Consider the following 25,035-nt stretch of genomic DNA (forward strand, 5'->3'; position numbering starts at 1 on the left):
AAAGTTAAGATAGCTCAACAATCTTTCAAAGAAACCCTTCAGCCATCAGAGGTTTTAAAGATGATAAAAAGATAATGAACTCATTTAGAAATGAACATCATTCATATATGTTGGTCACACCTACAGTATCCTGCACAGTGACAACCTTGTAGGAAAAAGTAACCAAAGAAAAGATTACATTTACACAGTAAACAAGTCTAACCAGAAACCTGAAAATCAATTTTTTTTATATATATATATGTTGAATTATTTCACCTGTTCAGTTATTTCTTTTGTGTAATTGAATTTCTTCTACATAATGCTCTAAAAGCCAATTGTCTTCTCTTTCAGGAATTAATTCTGATTTAAAATGTGTTTTAAATTGTTGTATTTATTCTGTTAGTGGAGGTAGCCTATTTCTTCAATTTTCTTAGCCTGAAAATGTTTAAGTGTAAGGACAGTGGGTCTAAATTTTATTGATATAGAACACACTCTAAATAACTGTAGTTGGGATACCCATATTCTCAGACAGTCCTGATTGCTAAATTAAATCTCAACAGTCTGAAAAGTATTAGCTTTTATTTTGAAAATCTGATGGCACGTGTTAAGGCCTTTGTGGCGGCTTGCCTCTGGTACCGCTGTCGGATTGGATGTGAACAGAAGATTGCAACAGAGCAGTTTGGAGGGGAGGACCTGTGAACCAGGCGGTAGGAGTGAAAACGCAACAGCGGAAAGTTTACTGTGAGTCAGGTCAGCGGAAGTGGAGCTCTAGCAAAGTCAGTGTGCGCAACAGGTGTTAGTTCTTCGTATGGTTGTTGTGTGACTCTTTTTTTAAAGCTTCGAAGTGGTTTGGACAGTGAGGGTAAAAGTTTTTTCTCGGTTAGAAGAGTAACAACATGTCAAATCTCCGACCCCGACTGTGTGTGCTGGAGAAAGGATCCAGCGGCTACGGGTTCCACCTGCACGGAGAAAAGGGCAAGACGGGGCAGTTTATCAGGCTCGTGGAGCCCGACACTCCCGCCTCCGAAGCAGGACTCCTCGCGGGCGACCGTCTGGTATTCGTGAATGGAGAGCGCGTGGAGGGCGAGAGCCATCAGCAAGTGGTCGCCAGGATACGGGCCACCATCGGGGCTCTAGAGCTAATAGTGGTGGACGCCGAAACGACTGAGCTTCTGATGAAACACAACCTGCAGTGCCGGAAAGAGTTCGCCACGGAGGGGATTCCCCTGCCCGGCCGGGACAGCGACTCAGACCGCGGGGACGCACAGAGCAACGGCACCCCGAGGGAGTCCAGCCCTGTCCCGCGTGAGAACGGGGATGCCTCGTCCGAGAGGTCGGATAGGCTGAGTGTTAGCTCCAGCACCAAGGTACAGTAAAGCACACAGCAACTCACTGTGTTCAAGTTACTGCGCACTGTAAAACCAGACAAGTTCACTTAACTCAAAAACACGTTGAACCTGATTGCAACAAAAGTTTTAAGTAAAACGAAGCCAATTTGTAAGTGAAAAAAACATTCTTTATGAAGTAGCTTTAGTTATTTTACTGACTTTATTTTGGAATTTTAATTTGTACTGTGAAAACAAAATACCTAGTAAAAAGTACTTACTAAGCAATATTTCTGTTTCTTACAAAACAAAGTTAGTTGTCAGTTCAAATTAATAGTAAAAGCTGCTTAAGCAAGAATCTTATTTAACTTAAAAAAAAATTTGTTTGTGATTTCAGATGTAAAATAGCGTATTACATTACAGTGTAGTGTACTATAGACTTATATTATGTTATGTTTTTTGAGCAAACATATTTGAAAAATCATAATGATAATAAACCATGACAACTGTCAGGTTAAAATGTCAGCTGTTGACCTCTTGAACCTGTTGTGAAGTCAATAGTATTGGGCCATATGGATCAAATCCTCTATCATTTAATCAGGATATCAATATATACAGTATTATAATAGAGTAAAACGTCAGGAAAATCAGTTGAGCAACTTGATTGTGGAGGTTTGTTCTTGGCCTTTGGATCAGTGTGTGTTTAAAAAAACACCCTCACCTTTACTTTTATGTTACATCACTTACATTTGTTGTACCCACAAACAGTTTCTTAGGTGAACTTTGTTGACAAAATATCCAGGTAGAAATGTCTATTTTTGGCTAATCCAACAAGTTAGGTGAATTATAAATAAAGGTATTTTATCATGCAAAAATCATATACTTAAACAATATTGCCATAAAATATTCTTGATCATTGATTTGCAGTATCATTTACAATGCCCCAATACATCCAGAGATGTTACAGGGATAGCTACCACGGTATATCCAACAGTATGGCAGTGTGTGAAAGGTTCTCCACCTCTTTGAAAGACATTTCATCCCATATTACAACACTATAGGATTCAGACTAACTTCATATACATCAACTAAAACAGCGGTTCCCCTGGCTTACATCCTCCTATCTGATCTGAGGCCAGCCCTGCCTCTGAGCTGCAAAGGTTATGTGGAAATAGATCCCCTATTAAGTAGCCACTTCCAGTGCCAGTGAAAGGCTATAAGCTAAGACAGAGAGGTGACACAGCAGAGGGAAACGTGCCAGGCCTCTACTCATTCCTGTTGAACAGGGCCTTTGTCATATAAATGTCTGTCAGTCTCCCCACTTCCCCTCTTGAATTCCCCGTCAGGTTTGGCTTGTCAGACCAGAAGCTTTGTTACATTATTGCATGTCAGTGAGACGGAGCATCTTTTTATTTTTAATGCTATAATTATTATCTCATAGGATTCTGAGAGATATGAACTGAAATTATTGTGTGTGGGCATTAAAGGCACTATTTTTACCCCCCGAGTGTCTAGACTTTCAGTGTAGCATGAAGGTGTTTGTCATTTTCTGATTGAGCTTTGTTGATAGTACTCACAAAAAGAGCTAGATTAACAACAATAATGGTTTGACGCCCTGTCTAGGAATTCCACCACATCAAAATTTGAAGTACTTTACATGCATTTCTTTTCTTGGATTAGCATAATCCATGCTCTTTAAAACACCAGGCTTTTGTTGTCCGTTATGAAACAATTTTATGAGGTTATTCTTTAAAATGGTCCACAAACATGGTTCGATTTAGGCTACTTAACTGTCTTAGCCAGTGCAATGTCTGGGTCCTGATTTAAATGTTGTGTAAGCCTCATTGTGGAGGTGTTCAGCAGTGTGGAGCTCGGAGAATGGGCAAGTGGTTTTTATTTAGGACTGGCACAAATTGCACGCAAATACCGATGTGTTCCATGCAGCAGCACAATGAACGGCTGTTCCACTCTGCGTCTCACATCTCGGATGAAAAGAGAAATAGGCATGGCAGAGACACTTATTTTTATTATTTTTCTCTTTTTATAGCACAGAAAAATATCTGTATCATCCCAGAACCTCCCAATCTGTGGCTCCCTAGTTGAAAGACTCATGCACAGTGGCCTCACATGTGTTTCTGTTACAACTGTACAATGCTAATTATTTGCAGAGATGTGCAGATGGCAGATTGGCAGATAATAAAAATGTATGCAATGTATGCAAGTCTCTTTCTAAGCCCGTAACAAATAGTTTGAGTCTTTGTTGTTAATGTTGGCGTTCGAATTCTATATCAGTATTCGAATGTTTCACAGGTAAGGATGCTATACAAATGTAGCAACCAGGTTACATTGCTGACTCCATTTGCATTCACACAGAATCCGCCATTGTGGCATACTTCCTGAAGGGTTGTGTGTAGCTGTTGCCATGTTTATTTGTACGTTTTATTTGTACATGACAAATGACATTTTATTTCTCTGATTCACTGCTCTGTTCCTGGTAGCTCCCTCACTTCATTCTCTCTCTATGTCGCTTGACCACCACTGGCTGTTTCTCTTTTTCAGCATGGGGCCAACTTTAATGCGTGTTTTTACAATTGGCAACCAATAAATCTTACTCATACTGTCTTTAAAGACTAACTCATTTAATTTGATGAACCACTTAATTCAAATTGAGGATTTTGTTAAAGGATTTACATTTTTTTGTAGGTGATGGCATCATTTCATCATCAGCTTCATTTGAAACCTCAATATAAGCCCCGCATTTTGGTTGGCTACATTCAAATTATAATAAGCACATTCTGCCTCTGTTCTGCTGTTATAAATGGCTGTCTAGGTCTCTGTCTCATTCTACGTAGGTGGCTCCCGCCCCGTCACTAATACTCTGACCTCCAGTAAGTGAAAAGCCCAGGCTGGCTGGGATGCTGCACACCTCCAGCTACATTCCTCCCTGATGGGAAATTTGGCAGAGCCCGACTGATGGTCTGATACTGGCCTCTGATACCAGCCTCCCAGTGGGACACACTTGAGTGGGCCGGCCAGTGATGACGTGAAACTGACCCTGCCCAGCTCAATCCTGGTTATGCTTCTAACAATAGTTCCTTTCACGTGATTGTCTTTGGTTAGACTTGGCATTGCGGGCCAGGCCTCAGTCACCAAACCTTTTTCACGCAAGATTAGGCAAAATCCTCATGGTGATAGTGTTAACAAAGACTTGGATATCTAATTCTTCAGAGATTGCTTTTTTTCCTGAAAGATAAAAGCATGAACTGAGTGAGCATGTCATCATATTATGGTAACATCCTGGCCTCCAGCGGCTCAGTCCTCCACACCACACCAAGGGCCGTCTATCGGTCACCATAGAGACCCCCGGCAGCAGAAAGAGGCTTTGTCCACAGTGTTTGCATGGGGAGAAAGGCTTCTGGGCCAGGGAGGAAAGGAGAGAGGACTCTCACGCCTCAACAAGGAGGCCATGCTGACCCTGAAATACCTACACCCTCACTTAACACACACTGTCAATAGGGCTGGTGTGAAGTGAGAATATGTGTGTGTGGGTGTGGGCAGGAGTGGCCTGGCCACGGGATTAAACAGCAATTTGTTCTCCTCTACTTGTAGATGTGAAAATGTCAAACAAATGATGAAATAATGGGATCCTAAATGAATAGGTGTCAGAAGGGCCGAGGCCATTTCGCTCCCCACAATCCACTGGTTACTCACTGGAGAGGATACAGACAGATTGAGCCTGTTGTTGTATGCTTGTCGCCCCCACTCCCTGTTTGTAGAAGACTTTGATCCTCAGAGTGAAGGCCTTGATGCAGCCCTCATCTTTCCAAGGGTTCATTTCGTCTTCGTTGTTTCACAATGTCTCTTATCACCCAGCTCATAAAAGCCTGGGAGAGAACAATTAATCTGCCTTTATTGATTCAGGAGTAGTGAACACTATAAATCACAGTCATGTTACTCTGTGTCGCCACAGTTGCTGACGTTTATTCCATTAGACACTTGTTCCATTCAGTACCGAAGTTGCAGCCTTTAAGTATAATATTTTGTTTCCCAATCACTGAGCATATCTACAAGGCTCTTTCGGGTCTTACAGTGCTGAAATGAAGAGTGAGTTGATCAATTAGTGGACCATATAGCTCAACCAATGGTGGAAACTTGTGAATGCTTAATAGTGGACAGATAGCGATGGAAACATTGTTTCTAAATTACCTCGAACTATCATACCATTTCTTTTTATTGCAGTTTACTTATCGGTCGGCAAGTATTCCAAATACCCTTATCAGCTCTAATCAATAGGCAGAAAGTCAATAGCCTATTTTGATCACTAATTAACCGTTTAAGCAGTGTTTCCTCTAGGATTTTTTTTAGCAGTGGGGGCAGGCCCGTCCGAACACCCCCAATTAAAACGGACCCACCGCGGTGACGTCTTTGGTGGAGCTTTTAGTTTAATAGTCGACTTGGAAGAAAGCAAACATTTTGACAATAAGCTACATCAACACAACAGTATGTGGAGTTAAACTGGACAGCCCCAATAACCTCTGAATAGTTCTACTTGTTGTTAAATTGCAATGTGAGCTGCAGCCAACATTATGTCGGCAGGGTCATTTAAAAGGCAACCGTGACTACATTGTGTGTCTGCCCCATTTCTAATACCGTGGCGGCAGAAATTTAACAGCGGTGGGCCGCCGCTCCAAAATCAACATAGAGGAAACACTGTTAAGTCATTTATCAAGCATAATGCTAAACATGCTGGTTCCAGCCTGTCAGATTTTTCTGATTCTCAGTTTAATATCATAGTTGCCTGGAGGTCAAAGGTCCTTTTTAATGGACCCTGCAGATGGCTCTTGGTGCACACATGCAAATTCTCATAATGTACACTGAAAGAGATTTCCATGCTATGTTGCTGGAACTGCACTTTTTAAATGGCGTCTCCCACTGACTGAACGGAAATGAAAGGTCTTGTCGGTGAGCATTGTTCGAGCCCTCAGCAGTGATCACATAATTATCGTTATTACCATGTATGTGCTGAAAGGCTGTTAGATGTGCTTGTACGATACACACATAAAGACTGCCAATTAAATGTTCAGTTACAATCAATATTATTATAAAGCATCTCTGTTGTTTAAATTAACTGACACATTTTCCCACTGATGGCTGGACACCTGGGCCATCAGTTGAGAAGCTGTGCCTATTTGACGATACATTATAGCCTATTATTATCAACTGTGTGTGTGTCTTTGTTACTTAGCTTATAGTTTATTTTTGAATTCCCAACATCAGAAACGTCTTTAAAGACCTGTGTGTAACAGTGACATTTTTAATGACCTTTAAATAACAGTTGAGTTTCATGAACAAAAGTGAGACATAAAAGTCAGAAACTTTTATTATTGAGACCAAACTTTGATAGCATAGCTTGCGGGAGCAACTTTGCATCAGATGGTTCTTTATACGGGCTGCCATCCAAAACAAACTCCATAAAAGTGCTGCTGGCGTCATCTGACTGAGATCCTCAGTCTCACTGTTTTCTTAGTGACATAGTCTAAATAAACATACACAGATACAAAATAGGCTGGCGCTCATCCAAGCTTCCATTGCAGTCCTTTACTCTTAGCAATAGAGAAGTCGCAAACATCCATTCATTTTTTCCACTTTTTCTGCTTGAGGTTAACCAAGGACATGTTTCTGAGATGATCATTTTGTTCCCTTCAGCTCAGACTGGACCGTGAAGTTAAGCTGTCCAATGAAAGCCTGCAGAGCCGTCAAGATTTAATCAGGGTCTTTGGCATGACAGGGATTATAATTACATTTGGTGCAAGCAATTAGGAAAGTGTCTTTGAAGTCCCTCCTCTTCTCAAACTCTGAATACATTGATTACATATAGAGCTTTGGGCTCAGCCTGTCTTCAACTCCAGTCAGAAGCTGCTAAATTGAGAATTCAGGATGACCAAACAGATTGGGATGTTTATATGCATAAACAGCAGGGCAGGTGTGTGTGTAAATAAAAATACAATATGTTCTGAAATGTGGAGACTTAATACACATCATACATTCTGTTATGGTGTCAAATAAAGCTGTGTGGAGCAATCAAAGATTGTAAATATGAAAAGATCCATCCATTTGCTGCTTATTTGGGTCTAGGTCGTGATGGCAGGGGGATTAGCGAGGTAGTCCATCCTTCTTCCTAGTCACACCCTGCAGCTCCTCTTTGGGAATTCTAATTCTTCCAAAATGTCCTGGGTCTGACCTGGAGACTTTTACCAGAAGGATGTGTCTGGAAAACTTCCACATTCACAAAGCACCCAGATCAGATGCGTGAACAATCTCAGCAGACTCCGTTTAATGTGTAAAAGTGCAGTTCTACACCAAGCACCTTTCAGATCTCTGAGGTCTTATCCCTGTCTCTCAGGGTGAGCCCAAAAGAAAGCTTATTCCGGCTACTTGCTAATGGCAAGGTAACAGCAATGTTGGAAGACATTTCAGTGAAATAACAGGTTTGAATTTTTCCTGATGATGTTTCATTGAAATGACGGTGAGCTAATTTATTTTAGCCCAACACTAGCGGCTAACATTTGATTTACAAACCTAGCTAACATTAGCACAGCGACTGGCACCTCAGTTGACATGGTCAGGTCTTACTCTGTGCAAAGTGAACTCGATTGAGCCGACAGCTAATGGCAATGTCAGCAGACATTTCAGTGAAACAACGTATTGTAACACACACAACACACTGTCATCTCAATAAAATGTCTGCTTAATAACATGTTAGCCCAACATAAGCATTTTCTTTGCTAAGTTAGCTAACATTAGCGTTACACTAACAAATATAGTATACCAAGTATACCAAGCTTGTTCCAAATATCTGAGAGTTTAATATCTACTGTCACCTCAAAAAAATGTCTGCTTGATCACATTTAATTTTATATAAGCAAGAATTTTCCTCGCTAAGTTAGCTAACATTAGCACTATCCTAACAACATCAACACCTTGACTAATTTGAGTTCAATATGACGCGCGCTATACCGAGCTGTCGAACGTGTGAACTCTTCACTCCGTCTCTATGAGTGAGCCCAGACACCTTGTAAAGCAAACTCGTTATGACTAGATGCTAACGGTGATGTCGGCACTTGGCAGAGAGTGGTATAGCTTTAACAACATTTGCAAGATGTTAATGTTTTGCTAGCTTAACTGGTTTTGTTAACTTAACTAGCAGTATGTTAAATCACAACAATAAACAAAACTTGTTGTGGGTGTCTATTACCTTCTTACACTCCACTGAGCTTAATTTGACTGCTTACATTCTCCCATCTTTTCTCTATAGAAAGATCCTTTCTGTTGTTTAGTGCTAATTCATGTGGTCTTTCTTTCACAGCTTTGTTGCACTCATTATGAAGGCCTGGAGAAAACAGTTGAGGAGTGGTATATGAATTAGAGACCTATTTATGACTTAAGGATTGTGTTGATGGAGGTCACTTCTGAAACCACAAACACACAATTCAAAAATACAGGAGACACACACACACACACACACACACACACACACACACACACACACAGAGCCGGTTCCTCTGTCAGCACACGAGTGGTTAGCTGCTAGGGTGGAGCCAATGAGGAAACCACTTCCTGTCCTTTTTAGCGAGTTGCTGTTGTGCTGAAGCTACATTGTTTGTTTTTGTCTCAGCCAGTTAATGATAACCATAATGCTTCATGAAGTGGCAGCTCTGTGTAGTTTGTGTTCATTCTGTAAGCCTATAACTTCCTCAAGCAATAAACACAAGACTAAATGTTTCCACATTCAGCAGCCGTCACTCAGTATGTAGCAAAACAGAGTGGACATATGAGACTTCACACACCATGATTAATGTACTGCTAAAACTAATGTCTGCAACACGCAGGGAAAGACTATACATGTAATACTGTCATACTATACATACTAAACAGCAAGTTAAGGGAGAGTTGAAGGAGGAAATGGGTTTTAGAGCGAATAAGAGAATAATGTGGAGCATTGAAAAATATAGACCTTTTTCTAGGTCGATAGCAAAAACAAATAACAAAATGTTTATTTAAATCACAAACTGTATGATCACTGAATAAAAGCCACACAATATCAACTTTTGGTACTTCACCGCTTTCAATACTCAGTGCTGTTTCGGTTAGTACCAAAACCCCACTGATAACCAGCCCCAACTGTGTGTGCTGTTAAATTCATTGAGGAACTGTTAAAGTTCATTGCACAACCCTTGCGGTTGAGGTATACTGTGGACTGTCGCAATCTCTGGACTCTTTTGGAGTTGATTATTTCAGTTGGTGTGAGAGGGGCTGTAAACTTCACATATACAGCACATACAGAACTCTGTGAGTGGATCAACAGAAATGCTTCACTTCCCATACTTTGTGTGAAAATGTACACCATCATTGGGATGTAGCTTTTTTTCTCTCTGTGGAATTGTGCCCAGAGATAGTCGTAAAGGTTTCACATCACACACTGTTAAGTGCTTCACCCTCAGTTCAAGGTCCTCCCAACAAGTCAGCCCTCTTTATGAGGTACTAGGTTGGAGCACAGGATCTGATGTTTAACTAAAGCAAGCTGTAAAACCATTAACCTTTGATATTCACCAAGCTTAGAGAATGTTTCCAAAGGCTGCCTGCAAGCTCTTGTACTATCACACTGAAACTGGGCTAATTGTGTATTCACACTCTCTCTGTGCCAGATGTTATTTCTGTGTACGAAGTGTCATCCATTGAGCCTGCAGCCAGATCTCTGCAACAGAAGTTGCATTTTCAGCTTCCTTTGTGCTGAATCATCAGCAGGCTGCAGGTGCTTCTCTGGTTGACCTTTAACCTCCCTTGCAGAAGGCACTTTTCCAGTGATGGATAGACTGTAAATGGTTATGCAACTGTTGTTTTTATTAAGCATATGCCAATGCTGACACCGGTTGCAGCACTGGGCACTAGGTATTAGCCCTGTACAGCTAGCAGGGAAAGCATAGCCTGTTGGTCCCAGGCACAGTTTAAAGGATAAGGCTTGTGCATTTTATTGTCAACAAATCCTCAACATTTGGATCCCATTGGTTCCTGCTGAAGATGTAAATCTTTAAAATTGGCTTTAAAATGTATAGTTTATTTTTTTCAAAGGCTCAGTAAAGCTAGCCACTGTAGATTTTAGCAAACCTTACTCAAACAGGAGACGAGTGCATTTGTTGGGGACTATTTTCAGCTGCGGAATGAATCCGCAGTCGGTGCAGTATTTCCCTGACACCCATTCAAAGGAAAAAGGAGTCACCAAACCTGCAGTAGAACATGCATACATACACAGATACTTATCGTTTTTTATTATATTTTACATCAAGGATATTTTTTTATATCATTACACAACACAAGGTTGTACAATACTTATCAGTGCGAAATAAAATATTATAGGCCCATTCTCAATCACTCCAGCTCTGCACTTTTTCAGATCAATATTTAACTTAAAAAGTTTTAAGTTTTAACAGTAATAATAAAAAATTAGTTTATATTTAACGCACTAGGAAACAGAACAAAACAAAAAAGGTTGCAGGTATCTTGATGCTATTGATGTGGGGAGAGGGAGAGCACACGGCCGGCAGGACTGACTCCACTGCAGGAGCTTTATCGTCTTGTTTTTATGTATACAAGGGAGAACATAGCCACATCATACATCTAAGATGTTGGAAACAAGCAATTCAGCAGTGAATCAGACAATGGAACAAAACCTGTCCGTTATTATTGTTATTGAGTGCTGTCAGACCGTGTTGAGGGCTGAGATGTATCAGCACTTCTTTAAGCTCTGTGTCAGATCTTTCCACTGCTGCTCTGAGGGTCACTATCTTTCTGACTGCTGAGCTCATGAAAACCTCCTGAGCCGGAAAGCGTGTTATGTTACTATGACAACCAGCAACTGAGAGTTGTCATGTGCAGCTGCAGCATAACAGCATGTTAAACAGAGCTAATATGGCAATTTTATATTTATGGCTTTTTTTCTTCTGTTTCAACATGTTTCAATAGATATAGATGTGGTGCAATATGTTCCACTGGTAAAAACTTCCCAACAGCATTTGCATGATAAGACATTGCATACCACCACAAATGAGTGTGTGCAGCTGAATTCTGCCGTGCTACAACTTTCACTGCAGGGATCATCATTAGAGTATCGTATTATTGTTGGCCAGGAGCTTGTAGGAGGGTTAGAAACACTTTTCCTCTGATGTTTATCTTCAGGAGAGGGTTACTTTCGCAACAAAGATTGTAAATTGTATCAATACCTGCATGTTAAAGAGACTCTGTGCTGGACTTTACTTAGTGGAGTCATTATCATACAGCACTCGCTGTCACTGCACTGCTTTGCGTGGCTCTGTGGTTTTCCTGTGCAGGCTGTGAAAGAGACAAGAAAACAACCCTGAAAATCTGATAGCAGTACTCAAATGTCTCTTTACATGCACACATTATGACTGATGATGATTTGATAGAGAGATTTATGGAGATTAAAAGCAAAGCACTCGTCTATTTCCCTCTGCCTCGTCCTCCCAGGGTCTTCTTCATATAGATTCACTGTTATGCAGTGGTAGTCTATCTCTGGTCACCTCCTGTGCCACAGGGAGATCCTCTCTCCCCCTGTGGTGCAGTAAATGGATTATATCGAGCTGGTTCACCTTACATGACTTGTTCAAATACAAATCAGTAGCCATACTTTATTTGTGTGATGGTAACCAAAGTGTTTGTCCCATGATTTAATGTCTGAACTCCCCTTTTTGATGTTGGAATTGGGGGGGAAGAGCTGGCTTACTTGTTATGAGAACTTGAAATCTATGTACCTGTTTAGGTAACTGTGGTCTAAGTGGCAATGACAACAAACCCATGCACTTCTGTGGCTGTGAGTGTAATGTTATCAGCTAATGTTACATCTGTGTAATTCTCTTTCTGGAGATTCTTCTCTCTATGAGTCAAGCAGACATCTTTTTATCATCACTATCAGATTTTTGAATCATATTTATGTGTATGATTAGCTAGCTACTTTTTCTTACTATTTTTACTAGACTCATCCATTTTACACACAGATTAGGTTGTAGATGATCAAATAACAGCAAGGCAAGGGACTATTGGTCCCGGAGATTATCTTCAAATCAGCTTTAATTGATATTTTGGCCACCTGCAGGCAGCGGATGATGTGGATGTAACCCAAAGATTGCACAAATCACACAAGTACATCACACTTGATCAAATTTTGATCACTTTCAATTTTTTAATTTTTATTTATGGGCCAAGGTGCAGTCTGAACGGATGAGTTTTGGGAAAGAAGATGTGTGCAGTTTTGCTGTTCCTTCCATCATTGTGGAGCCAGGACAAACCACAGTCTGGATTTTAGCTGGGCTCCGTTTGTAGTGAAGGAATAGCAGGTTGATTGGCAGTAGCCAGTAGGACGTAGTGGGCTCGGCTGTTTGGGTTGGTCATGTCCTGGATGTAGGAAGGGACCGAGCCACTGGCAGCATGGTAGGCATGTAGCAGTATCTTGAATCTAGAGCCAGTGTTTGGTTTGTCTGTTCTGGGCTACTGTAGAAACATGGCAGTTCAACATGGCGGATTCTGTAGATGAAGACACCCTCCCTCTGTAGATATAAATGGCTCATTCTAATGTAAGAAATGCACAAAAAATATTATTTTCAGGTGATTATACAGTAATGAAAACATACCTATGAATATTATATTCCATTTCTGACAATAGATCCTAATAAATGTTACACACTGGACCTTTAAGACAGCACTCTTCCACAAGCTTAGTGCCATTTTAGGGTGGAACCTATGTTGCCTGATGGGAATGACACTGCCTTAAAGGCTGAAGTTGGAAAAAAGAAGCCATTTCCACAGAAAATGCCACAGGGATATCTCTAGATATATTTAGGTGTGTATACAGTATATGGTACATCCCCTGGCCCAGAAGGAGGTATATGACTCTGCTCACAAGATGAGATAATTGTGGTGTACAGCATTTCAGTGGTGGACTTTGCACCTCACCTGTTCGATCATCCTTATCGTCTTCAATAACAGCCACTGGGCTTTGTCATAAACGTGTGATCCCATCCAAAGGTTCAACCAGACTATCCTCTGATCTCAGTCCTCCCAAGATCACACTGACTCACTCAGAACGTTTTAGCAATCATCAACCATGCTGATTTTATATAAACCCTTGGATCAGTGTGCCTGGCTGTCTCTGAGAGAATGCTGATGTTGCAGTGGGAGATCTTAAATGGTCTCTTGGCAGGGCCTCACTTACAGATAGCCGCTGATAGCTGAGGGTGTTGCATAGATAACTGTGCTTTTATTAGGAGATGGAAGTGCAAGGTGGGTGGGGAACATGTGTTTTTTTTTTTTTATCAGAGCCACAGATGTTCATTACTGTTACTGCTTCATGCACATGTTAGCTGTAAAAGGGTGTAGAGACTCTGTTTTCTCCTATGTATAGGGAAGCCAAAAATAGATTAAATGTTGAAAAATAAAAAAAATAAGTCAAACTTTTCAGATACTATTTTGAAAGAGAGAATTTCTAAAAATATAACACAAGATCAAAATTTTAACTTTCAGAGTCAAGATTACTTTTACTTATTAATTAGTATTTGACTTACTATCTCATAACTTGGACTTATCTCATAATTAAGTATCTCAGAAATTTGATTTGGGCAAAAATGGGCTTCCATACATGTTTTCAATACATCCCACAAGCTGGACCATATGTCAAATGTCACAGTTAAATTAAGGACAGAACTGACTTATTATCTTGATTGTGCATGTTCAAAGGATAGTTGGCAGTAATGCACTAGGAAAGGTTTTGAAGCTGAGGTATTGGAAAATGACAACACATTTATTGGAGCTATGGACCTTTTAGTAATAGGAACCCATTCAACAATTATTTCCAGGAGCCATAAATATGTAACTCATGGCGTAAGAGTGCTAAACTGCTTGTGTGATTACAGTGTTAAAGGGTTAAATGAATATACAGGTCCTTCACCCACACGTGAGATTAGACACTTAACTTGGAGCAGGGCACAGCAGGATAAGCCTCTGCAAGAGAGCAGGAACATGCTACTGCTTCAGTGAGGAAAGGAAGTCAGCTGTAGTATACAATATGTTATTATGTGCCTGAACATATGTCTAATGTCCACGTAGATCTCGCCATAACAGAAGACTGCTCTGCCTACGCATGTTTATTTTTTAAGGCTGACTCAATATGTTATTTGTCCAAATAAGCAGCGTGCATACAGTATGTGATTAGGGAAGTTACATGACGTACATACCTTGTAACATAGAGCAAATATTGATTGACGTAAGACACATCTGGAAGTGGATTTGGAATTGGAGAAAAGAAGTTTAATTGCAAACTGTGTTTAAGTGGAACTGGCTGAAAGCAGCCACTAAGTAGCAAATGTCAACCCTCCTCTTAATCAGAAATGGCCACATGGTTATTGAGCTCTGTCCCTGCTGTTTGTGTTGTTGTGATTCACTCCACCCTATCAAACCATTAAACCACGACTATGTGAGATTTACAGGAACCACTTTCACCTGTTCTATTTATTGCTTTTAGACCTGCTGTCTTTACAGCCATCTTCAAAAGAATCACTTTTTTCCTGAAAAGTTATAATTCTGACTTGACTCATCATAAAAGTAAAGTTATCTTTCTAGATATATATTCTAGTAATATCTCATAATTACATTTTTTGAATATAATATTGACTAAAATTGCGATCTAATAATTTGTTAATTATTCATTCTGACTTGATTTATTCACACTTTTAGACACACAAGTATCATTTTGACTTTGATTTTGACTTCTGTTAGATGCTAAACTGCATTTCGTAGTGTCAGTACTTTGTGTACACTGTGCAATGACAGTAAAGTATAATATTACTGATTACACCTTTTAATCAACTGTTGACTCTCTCCTGTGTGTGTGCAGGAGGAGAGAGGTGGGCCGCGTCCTCGCCTCTGCCACCTGAAGAAGGGAGCCGGTGGCTACGGCTTCAACCTGCACAGTGAGAAGTCCAAACCAGGCCAGTTCATCAGAGCCGTGGATGAGGACTCTCCGGCACAGAGGGCCGGACTCAGACCACAGGACAAGATCATCCAGGTAGCCACATACAGTCCCCTTTTCACATTGTTCTTGATTGCTGAGACTTTTGCCTGATTGTGTGTGCGTGTGTGTGTGTGTGTGTGCGTGTGCGTGTGCGTTTTTTGTTTGTATGTGTATCAGCTGTAATCCTATTACATCAGTGGACAAACGGGAAACTGAAATCCCAGAAGCTGTTGGGTTATCACATCGAGTGTATGCACATTGTTTTTGAGTGTGTCTGTGTGTGTCCGTGTGTGTCTGTGTTGTGTTTGAAGCAGAAATGGGCATTTTCTCCCTCACTGTGTGTGATGACCAGGCCTTCTGGCCATGTTGAACATGGCAGGGTCAGAGTTAATCCACTTACTGTGTCTGTGGGCTGAATTACAGCCTGCCCAAACAGTCTGTAGGGCCTCTCACATGCAGGAGAGAGTGGGGGTACATGGTGGTGTAAATGAAGTAACACCACAACTGTACATAATGTATTCACATCAAGATAGAAGCTATACACAGGACATTGTGGGGGCATAAAGGCGGGTTTCTGGAGCCAGGACGCTGGGAATTTAATGAATTCTCTGTGGGAGTCAGGGGGAGTCAGTCAGACAAGGGTCACTGGGGGGGTAGTATAGTGTTCTGTACCACCTGTCCGATGTTCACAGCCAGTGTGGGAGTTGGTGAGACTGAGAGATTCCTGACGGTACTCCCACCTCGGATCGTCCTCCCACAGGAATTCCTCAGTGGCTTATCTCCCTGGATTCTTGATTCGTTCCAACTCTTGGCGTATGCTTGTGTACCACGCCCTGAGGTGGTAATGCTTTTACCAAATATTTTCCATCACTGGTACCATTGTTCTTCTGCCACTCCATTTATTATTTTTTAGTACAGTCACAAAGTTGGCAACTACATCTTTTGTTTAGCCTTCATCATTAGTCTTGCAGGGCCCTCTGTGTCCACTGTTCTTATCGTCCAAGTGTTTAGAGTATTTCCACCTGTGCAAGCAAACCTTTCTGTCATTTGTTGTGGAAACAGCTGTAGGGTACTATAGCTTCAGTCTGATAGTTAGAGGCTAATGGTGCTTTTGATTATTTTGAAAAAAGAATGCCGTACACCACATTTGTAAAAAAAAAAAAAAAGAATGTGATAACATGTTCTGGCCTATGGAGCCACTGGGGTCAGTATTAAATACACGAGTAGGAGATTCGATAATAATAATCATAATCATAATCATAATAATAATAATAATAATCATATGAATAAATAGGGTTTACATTTGTGTGTGAAATGTATGCACTGTAAACTGCATTACATTCCCAGTGTAACAAAAAAGTAGTTCCCTTGTTGTCTACAGTTTGTTCCCCTAACAAACCCACAATGCAATGTGTCACATTTTATCAGTCATGATGCAAAACGATTAGTAACTGTAAGAAATCTCACTATAGACTAAACTAGTGTGTCAGTCGGGTCAGCTCTTAGATTTGATACCGAGTAATAATTCAGTCTCACAAGACAACTTAGCTAGTTAGCTGACTAGCTAAATAAAGAGAGTTTAGTTGTTGTGACTGTATTTATGAGCTAGTTGGTGGATTCACAGTTTCTTTGGCATTGTTGTTGTTCTGAGCTAACAAGAGCTAACTGGCTACATTTGGTAGCTGTCGCTGAGCCTGCCAAGAGAGGCTGGGGGCATGTGTTTCATTCATTTTTTATTTGTATGTGTTTTATTTTTGACTTGTCATAGCAGGTACAGCAAATGTGTTACTAATAGCAAGAAGTACAGCTGTGTTCTATTCAAGTGTGCCAGGGAGCCATACACAATACCAGGACCCTGAAACTGAAGCAGCTAAATGGAATTCAGCCCACACAATTAATTAGTTCATATTTCTTTATCTATTTATTGCCATAATTATTAATTTAATAATGTATTAATGATGTAGTTAATGTTGAACATCTACTTATTCACCAGTTGTAAATTATCACTATAGCCTAGAAACTAGCTCCACAGTCATTGTACTGAAGGCCAAAGGGATTTTCCTCTCAGGGATCAATATAATGGAATAAAGCGGAGCTGCTAGTTTCACTCACTGGTTCGTGCCACCGAGGGTTTAATGCTGCTTTTGGAGATTTGTGATACTAAAATAGAAATCTTAGGTAATTTCTCCAAATCTGGAGCAGTTTGTTTGGTCTTACAGTGAGTGGAAATCACTTTATTTATATGAAACCTGGGTCATTTAGTGCTAGTGCTGTGAGTGCTTAAACCTGTAGAGGAATTAGGATTAGAAATGATTTCATCAGCTCATTATTTCAAAAAACACTAAATAAACTGCCAACGATTTTTCATATTATTTTCATATTTCATATTAGGTTCCATGTTGTCCTTGAAAATTGTAATTGTATTTTAGCCCCTCACTCTGACGCATATTTAGTTTGGAACTAGACTATTGTTAGGATGAGCTGTGCGCACACTTCAAAATGAGTTTACCAGATGCTAAGAGGAAATGACTTGTAGCGATCTGTCAGAGTTGCGGTTAGAGGAAAACTGTAGTCAATTCACGGGGGAGACCCCGGCTCCACTGCACTGTGACTGCAGCAGCTCTCATAAAGGCTGACCACTACCTGTAATAAAGCTGAGACTTCATCATGCTCCCTGCATCATTAATAAAGAGTTAAATGTGTCAATAGCAGGCCTACCGGTAAATGATATGTCAGTTTGTGAGCAAGTGCTGTCCTGTATTGTCAAGAACTCTCCTGGAAAATGATTTCTTGTGAATTGAATCTTGGGGTTTTGAACCTTTTTGGTTGGACAAAACAAGACTTTTAAAGATGTCACCTGAGGGGATCTGTGATCACTAGTTTTTGTCAAAATGAATGAATCAAATTAATTTGTTGAGCTGTGGTAGCAGCTTTTCAAATAAATCTGCTCTTATACTGCATAATTCATCTGAGTCTGTGTACGATTCAGAGAGAGTCAGACAAACTTAAAGCCTCTCCTCCTATCTCAGGTGAATGGTGTGTCGGTGATTGGCATGCAGCACTCAGAGGTGGTGGCAGCCATCAAAGCGGGAGGAGACGAGACCACTATGCTGGTGGTCGATGCCGAGACTGAGGAATTCTTCAAGAGATGCAACGTCCTGCCCACCGTAGAACATGTCACTGGTATGTCACAGAAATGCCCAGACAGTGTCTGGAACTCGCCAGAATCAGTGTGATCAGAAATATATATGCTAACTGATGACGATGATAATAATAATAATAATAATAATAATACTACAGATAAATATAAATATGGGTGAAGATAATCCCATGCTAACTCTATATGTCTTGTTTTTCCCTGTAGGACCTCTTCCTGAGCCAGCATCAGAGAGAGCATCAGAGGAGGTGAGGACCACCGCGCACACACGCGCACACACACGCACACACACGCACACGCGCACACACGCCCACACGCACACACACACACACACACACACACTCACACACACACACACACACACACTCACTTACAGATAGTGGCCTGGAAAAGCCCTGCTGATCCTCTCTGGACATTCCTGGTAGCAGATTAGGACTTCTGGACAGTGTTGTGTGGAGCATTCTGTCCGTCTTCATGTGTTTCCTGTCTGGACTGCACTGTAAAACTCTAAAACGCACACACAGCACACACACACAGACACACATTTCGGAGGGCTGACACTGATAATCTGTGAAGGTATTCAGCATTCCTGCCTCTGTTTTTTCTCTTCAGTGCAGACAAGCAAAGACATTTGTGCTGTAAACTAGTGCTGGGTGATAGCGGCTGTGTGTCAGTTTAATTCAATTCAGTTTTATTTGTATAGCGCCAATTCATAACAGAAGTTATCTCAGGACACTTTTCAAATAGAGCAGGTCTAGAGTGTACTCCCTTATAACATTGTGTAAGCTCTCTCCGAGGTTAGGGAGTAAAGTCGACACTAGAGTTACTAGTCAGTTAGTTTGTAAGTAAATCATCATAAAAATGGGTTGCACCACGTTTGGCCAGCAGATGTGTCTGAAGGCAATTTTTAATGATCGGCCTTGTGAGCACAGACATCGACTGATCCCTGACTGATTTTTTCAAAATGCCAGATAATGGGCCCAGATAATCAGCCTATCAGTGCTGCATTAAACACCTGAGACCAAGAGTGGTCACATGGTAAAAGACAGTCAGTGGTGTGGTCTAGTTCTAAACCACTGACAGACGAGCAGTAATATGAACTGTATCAGACCTGAGAACTGCTCAGCTGTGTTCACTTTTCTTTTCTTTGTCTATATTATATCATCACAATGTATGTGATATTACATATGATAATACTGAGTTATTGACCGGTGCTTCTAATCACAATTCTATTAGCATTGTTCTATTTTCAATTTTTTTACCCAAAGATTTATTTATTTCATGTGTGATTTAAGTGACTGTGAGCTGCTACACATCTGAGGAAAAAACACACAGTCTGGCAAACTGCATCACAGCAGACAGAAAGTAAAGACTGGATGATGTGAACTAGTGTTTAAAGGGCTATTCTGTGTTCCACTGCCATAAAGTTTTGGGTCTTGTTAGAGACAGACTTAGAAAAGAGTGGTTGTTGGATGCAGCAGAGGCCGAGATATCCTGGCTTTGAGTTCTTCATATGGGCCAAGATCCAAAAACACTGCATCCTAAACTTCCCATAATGCAACACAATAATGTCTTTCAGTAGAATGTCCCTGCTCTTCAGTGCTCCCACTTTGTAACGGGCTTTCTGTCTCTGAGCCCTGAGATAACCCTAATGACATCACCAGGGTTGTTTTTCCAGACCCCTGATGATGTTGATGTGTACAATTGGAGGAATGCCCCTTTAATTAGCTGTCACTGTTGGTGTGACATTCCACAGGCACAGCAGTTTATCAAAACTAAACACCTCCTCTCTCCCACACACACACACACACACACACACACACACACACACACACACACACACACACATATATACTGTCAACATGGGAAAAGTGGATTGGCCCCTCTGATGACATTGTGGCTGACCCTTCACCATGGCAACTGGAGCTCACCAGTGTGCGCTTCCCTCTCTCTTTCTCTCTCCCTCTCCTTTGCCCCAGAGGATCATGGGATTGAAGTGGCTTTAACTCTCAGGGCGAGTTGGGGGATTATGCTAATGAGAACCCTAACGAGCGCTGTTCACATACTCACACATGAAGGCAGATTCTGCTCTTCTGCAGCAGGAACAATCACTCATTCACCAGCTATTACATAACGCAACGCTCATGATCACCTCTGACCTTAAGTAAGAGTTAGAGTGTGTGTGTGTGTGTGTGTGTGTGTGTGTGTGTGTGTGTGTGTGTGTGTGTGTGTGTGTGTGTGTGTGTGTGTGTGTACTCTGTTTATCAGTTGACCACATAAGCTGATGGGTCTGATTTACCCACGCTGACATCGGTTGATTTGAGCTAAAACAGTACACAGATGTATCATAGCAGCTCAGCTCAGAACAATAACATAAACACTGCTGGACAAATAAAGTCGGTATCTTAAGAAATCTTTAAGTTGCATTAGTGGAAGTCCATTAAAATGCATTTGTGTTAAAAGCCTCTGGTAAAAACCATGACCACAGGCCTCTTGTGTTATTCAGCATATTGTCCAAAGCCACTTAGAGAGGCCTGAGGTGTATTTTTAGAAGAGCAGCTGCTAACCAATTGGATGCCAATTTCATCCATACATGAAGAAGTGACTCACACAGAGATTGGTGCACACTGCAGCTTAACTGTGTGTGTGTGTGTGTGTGTGTGTGTGTGCGTGTGTGGGCGCGGTTAATATTTCAACCAGTTTTCCACCGCGCACACACAGATTAGCGCTGACACTGAGCCTCAGCTTTAATAAGTGAGAGATTGAGAGTATGATTAAAGCTGCAGCACTGAGGCCTGCTGAGTGTAGGAGCTCTGCTGCCCTCTGCTGGACAACACAAACAGTCAGCCACAGAACTGACCACTAGGGGTGTCAGAACCTGGAGTTTTTGTAAAAGTAAGAGTTTTCTGCCTCCACCTGTTGTGCTGGTCAAAGTATGAAAAATTAGATTTTTTTTAGATTTCTATTCTATTTAGTTAATATTCTTATATTGTGCTTCTTATTGTACTTGTACACTCTGTACTCCTTGTACTACATTCCCTTATGCTGCTGTGTCTGACTTGAATTTCTCCTACAGGGATCAATAAAGGAACATCTTGTCTTCATCAGTTCAACAAAACAAAAAATAAAAAAACCTGACTGGATGAGTTGTTAATGTCCACTCAGGGTTCATTTCCTCACTTTATTCTGGAGCTTTCTCCTTGAGTCGTTTGTTTTATCAATAAGCAATACAGAGATTATTTCCTAATAAAGTTCCAGGACCAAATCTAACTATACAAGTCTGATTGAGCCCTTTTCATTGTCAGCCCAGCAGATACAGGATCTTTGAGACTGATACTGGTTTGTTTGTTTTAGCTTTTCTGTGTGGATTGTGCACTGATAGGACTGCTTTATTAAACAAATAATGGAATAAATACATTGTCAACCAATTCTAGTCGACATTGCTGAGAGCTGCTTCTTCTCGTTCTCTGTGCTGTTTGCCACAGTATTGTAAATCACAGCGCACTCTGCTGGAGAAACCCCTACATTCAATGTTAAAACCTCTTATATTATAATAATCTGCATTATACTCATTTTTTCGTTAAGAATGAAGGTTGTGAAAAATAACAACAAGAAGCATGTCTGTCCAATAACAGTGTCCCAGTGCTGTGGACAACCTATGATTGGACAGTGTGAACTGACCCTTTAATGTCCCTCAGTTTGGACGTTGTGCTCAGTGCTGTTTGTTCTGTTTGGCAGGCGGCAGCCGAGAGGAACCCCAAAGTGTCTGTGAGCTCGTCAGCCTCCAGTGCCTCTTCCAACGCCTCCCTGCCAGCAGCCACCAGCAGCTCCCCCCCTCCAGAGGTACGCCACATGTTCACTGCACGGAAACACTCCGAGATACACTACAGGACAAACGTCAACAGTGTGCATGTAGCTGTAAACGAGTGAATGTAAAAGGGTTATCTGTCTACAAACAGGTCTCTTTATCAGAAACAATGAGCAATACAAACAAAATAACATCAATTAAGACTAGAAAAGACGACAATAATACATAATCCAGGTCTGCTGGAGCAGTGTGATACCTCATGTCTCCTCTAAAATATCTTTGAATGTTGGACACAGTGAAAGACTTTAGAGTGCATTAAGCTGAGTTTCCTGGTGAGAGGAAACCGATTTCACTTAGAGCTGCAACTAACAATTATTTTCATTACTGATTCATCGTTTGCTCTAAAACCTCAGAACATAATGAAGAGTGTCCATCACAATTTCTCCCAGCACAATGTGAAAGCCAGTTGAGACGCTGGAACTAGTGAATGTGGCATATTTGCATATAATTATTAATTATTATCTGTCAGTTAACTAGTTGATGAATAGACTTCCAGCTCTAACCTCAATGAGAGGGTGTAAGGGTGTAATTATGTCTCCTTTCAGGAGGAGGGGGATGTCTTTATGATGATTCACGCTCTACAGGAGAGAGCAGTGACCAAGCTCAAGATATCCACATGAGGGAGGTTGGATTTTACTGACAGGTTATTGAAGGTCATTATATGAAATCCACTGCCACTAGATCTCGCACTAAAGCGCCGGCATCTCCAGCCAAAACAACGGGTGCTACACCCGACCAGACTCCATTTTACCATGGAAACCAGTGATTTTACCTTGCAGATAGTCAGTCATAAAACACACTTCAAACTGCACATAAAAAAAGTCTGTTGTTGGCAGTGCATGGGGAGTTTAGGAGTTAGTCAGGTGTTAGTCTTTCCACTGTTCCAACAATCACCAGCTCTGGTTTGATCAAAATAGATCCTTAATAAACTGATGTAGATGATAAAAACGCTTTCAGTCACTCTCCTGCAGGGACTCCTGCACTAACAGAGGCAGAGCGGGTCGTCCACCGCCGGAAGGTTGGCGATCGATCCTGACATTGCTCCCGATGCTGTGCGTGCGTGCGTGTGTGAATGATTAGTTTCCGTTCTGGTGAATTGTGTCCGGTGTCAGTGCCATCAATGTATGAATGTGTGTGGCGTGTAGTGTACAGCACATCGAAAAGACTAGAAAGGTGTATAAGTACAGTCCATTTACTATTTAACATGCCCACATGGCCAGCCTAGCTTTGTAAACAAACCACAGAGAGGCTCCGATAGCAACACAGGCAGAGGGACAGGTCTATGACTCCACTATATCTTTACATAGCAAATAGCTTGCTGCTGTATTAATGTTCTCATATGATCTTTAAAGTTTGTAAATCTACTGTATATAGTGTATTCATCCTCAAAACTATCTGACATGTAAGTCAAATGTATGGATTAGTCCTGATATTCTGAAAGGGCAACAATAATGTACTCTGTGTGTGTGTGCAGGTTGAGAGGGCCCCGGAGCCGGCCCCAGCAGCTGAAGGCCTGGGTCTGAGCATGTCACTGGCCCAGGCCAAAGAGAGAGCCCGTCAGAAACGAGCCGCCAAGAAAGCCCCGACCATGGACTGGAGCAAGAGAAACGAACTGTTCAGCAACTTGTAAACGACATCATCTTCATCTTCATCATCAGGTCCACCTCTCCCAGACCGCCTGTACCGCCCTGTGTCTGTCCTCTGGATTTAGTTTTTACGTTGCCACACTGAATGACAAAGACACAGTGTTCATTTAGAACATTAGAAACTCCCCTGTTAAACAGTATTATATGATGATTTTATTTGTTTTAATTTAGGGTCTTGCCACTTTTCTTTCATGTTTAAATGATGTTGGAGTCACACACAGGAATGAATGTTAATATATTAAAAAAGAATGTTAAAAAGAAAAAAAAAAAGTAATGTACAGTTTCTCACATTAAAAGGACCATGTAATGGGGCATAGGGAAATATAACCTATTGGCAGATCAACAGTTTAAATGAATGTCTGCAATCAGCAACTAGAATGAAAGGATCAACAATGCTGAATAACCATTCCATGACAATCTGTTTTCCTGTTGGGACACTGTTTGAGCAACATCAGCGTGTTAAAGTCTTAAGATGGTTGAAGGGACTCTAGTTATTGAGATGAAAGCTCTGGTAGCCTTACTGGAAACACTTCATGTCTGTCCAGTTGTCTTTCCCTCCGGGGTTTCTGTCATATATGATTCAAGGAAATTACAGATTATTTTCTTCATGTTGCTCGATAGAATTTGTACATACACGAATAAATGATTTTAAGAAGACATTTTATTTTGACTGACTGAGAGAAATTAAGCTCCTCGCTAAGTTGCGTTGATTCTGCTTGCAGGAATTTAAAGATGCACCGTTTGGTCCGAGTATCGACTACACTTGAGACGTTTATCATGTGAAAGTAAGCAGCTGTACTGATGTTGGCTCTGTGCTGTACAATGTATTGAGCTTGACAAATATAACATTTGGATCAAATGAAATTAAGTAAGTTGTAAAGTCTTCTTCTTTTTATTTTCCTCCAATCTTTCCTCTTGCATCTGCAGATTCATAAAGCTTCAGAGGAAATGGATGGAAAGCCAGGCAGGCCAAAAACTTGCAC

General features: G+C 41.0%; 1 protein-coding gene across 1 annotated transcript; it reads left to right on the forward strand.

The window, feature by feature from the left end:
• Window positions 1-646: 646 nt before the first annotated feature.
• On the forward strand, window positions 647-24,709 carry nherf1a (NHERF family PDZ scaffold protein 1a). The gene is made up of 6 exons (XM_051416829.1): window positions 647-1,346; window positions 15,265-15,435; window positions 18,411-18,564; window positions 18,746-18,786; window positions 22,277-22,381; window positions 23,881-24,709. The coding sequence occupies exons 1-6, from the start codon at window positions 876-878 to the stop codon at window positions 24,034-24,036; spliced, it is 1,098 nt and encodes a 365-aa protein (XP_051272789.1). The 5' UTR covers window positions 647-875; the 3' UTR covers window positions 24,037-24,709.
• Window positions 24,710-25,035: the final 326 nt, after the last annotated feature.

The sequence above is a fragment of the Dicentrarchus labrax genome, unplaced genomic scaffold (genome assembly GCF_905237075.1).
Source record: "Dicentrarchus labrax unplaced genomic scaffold, dlabrax2021, whole genome shotgun sequence".
NCBI classification, from domain to species: domain Eukaryota; kingdom Metazoa; phylum Chordata; class Actinopteri; family Moronidae; genus Dicentrarchus; species Dicentrarchus labrax.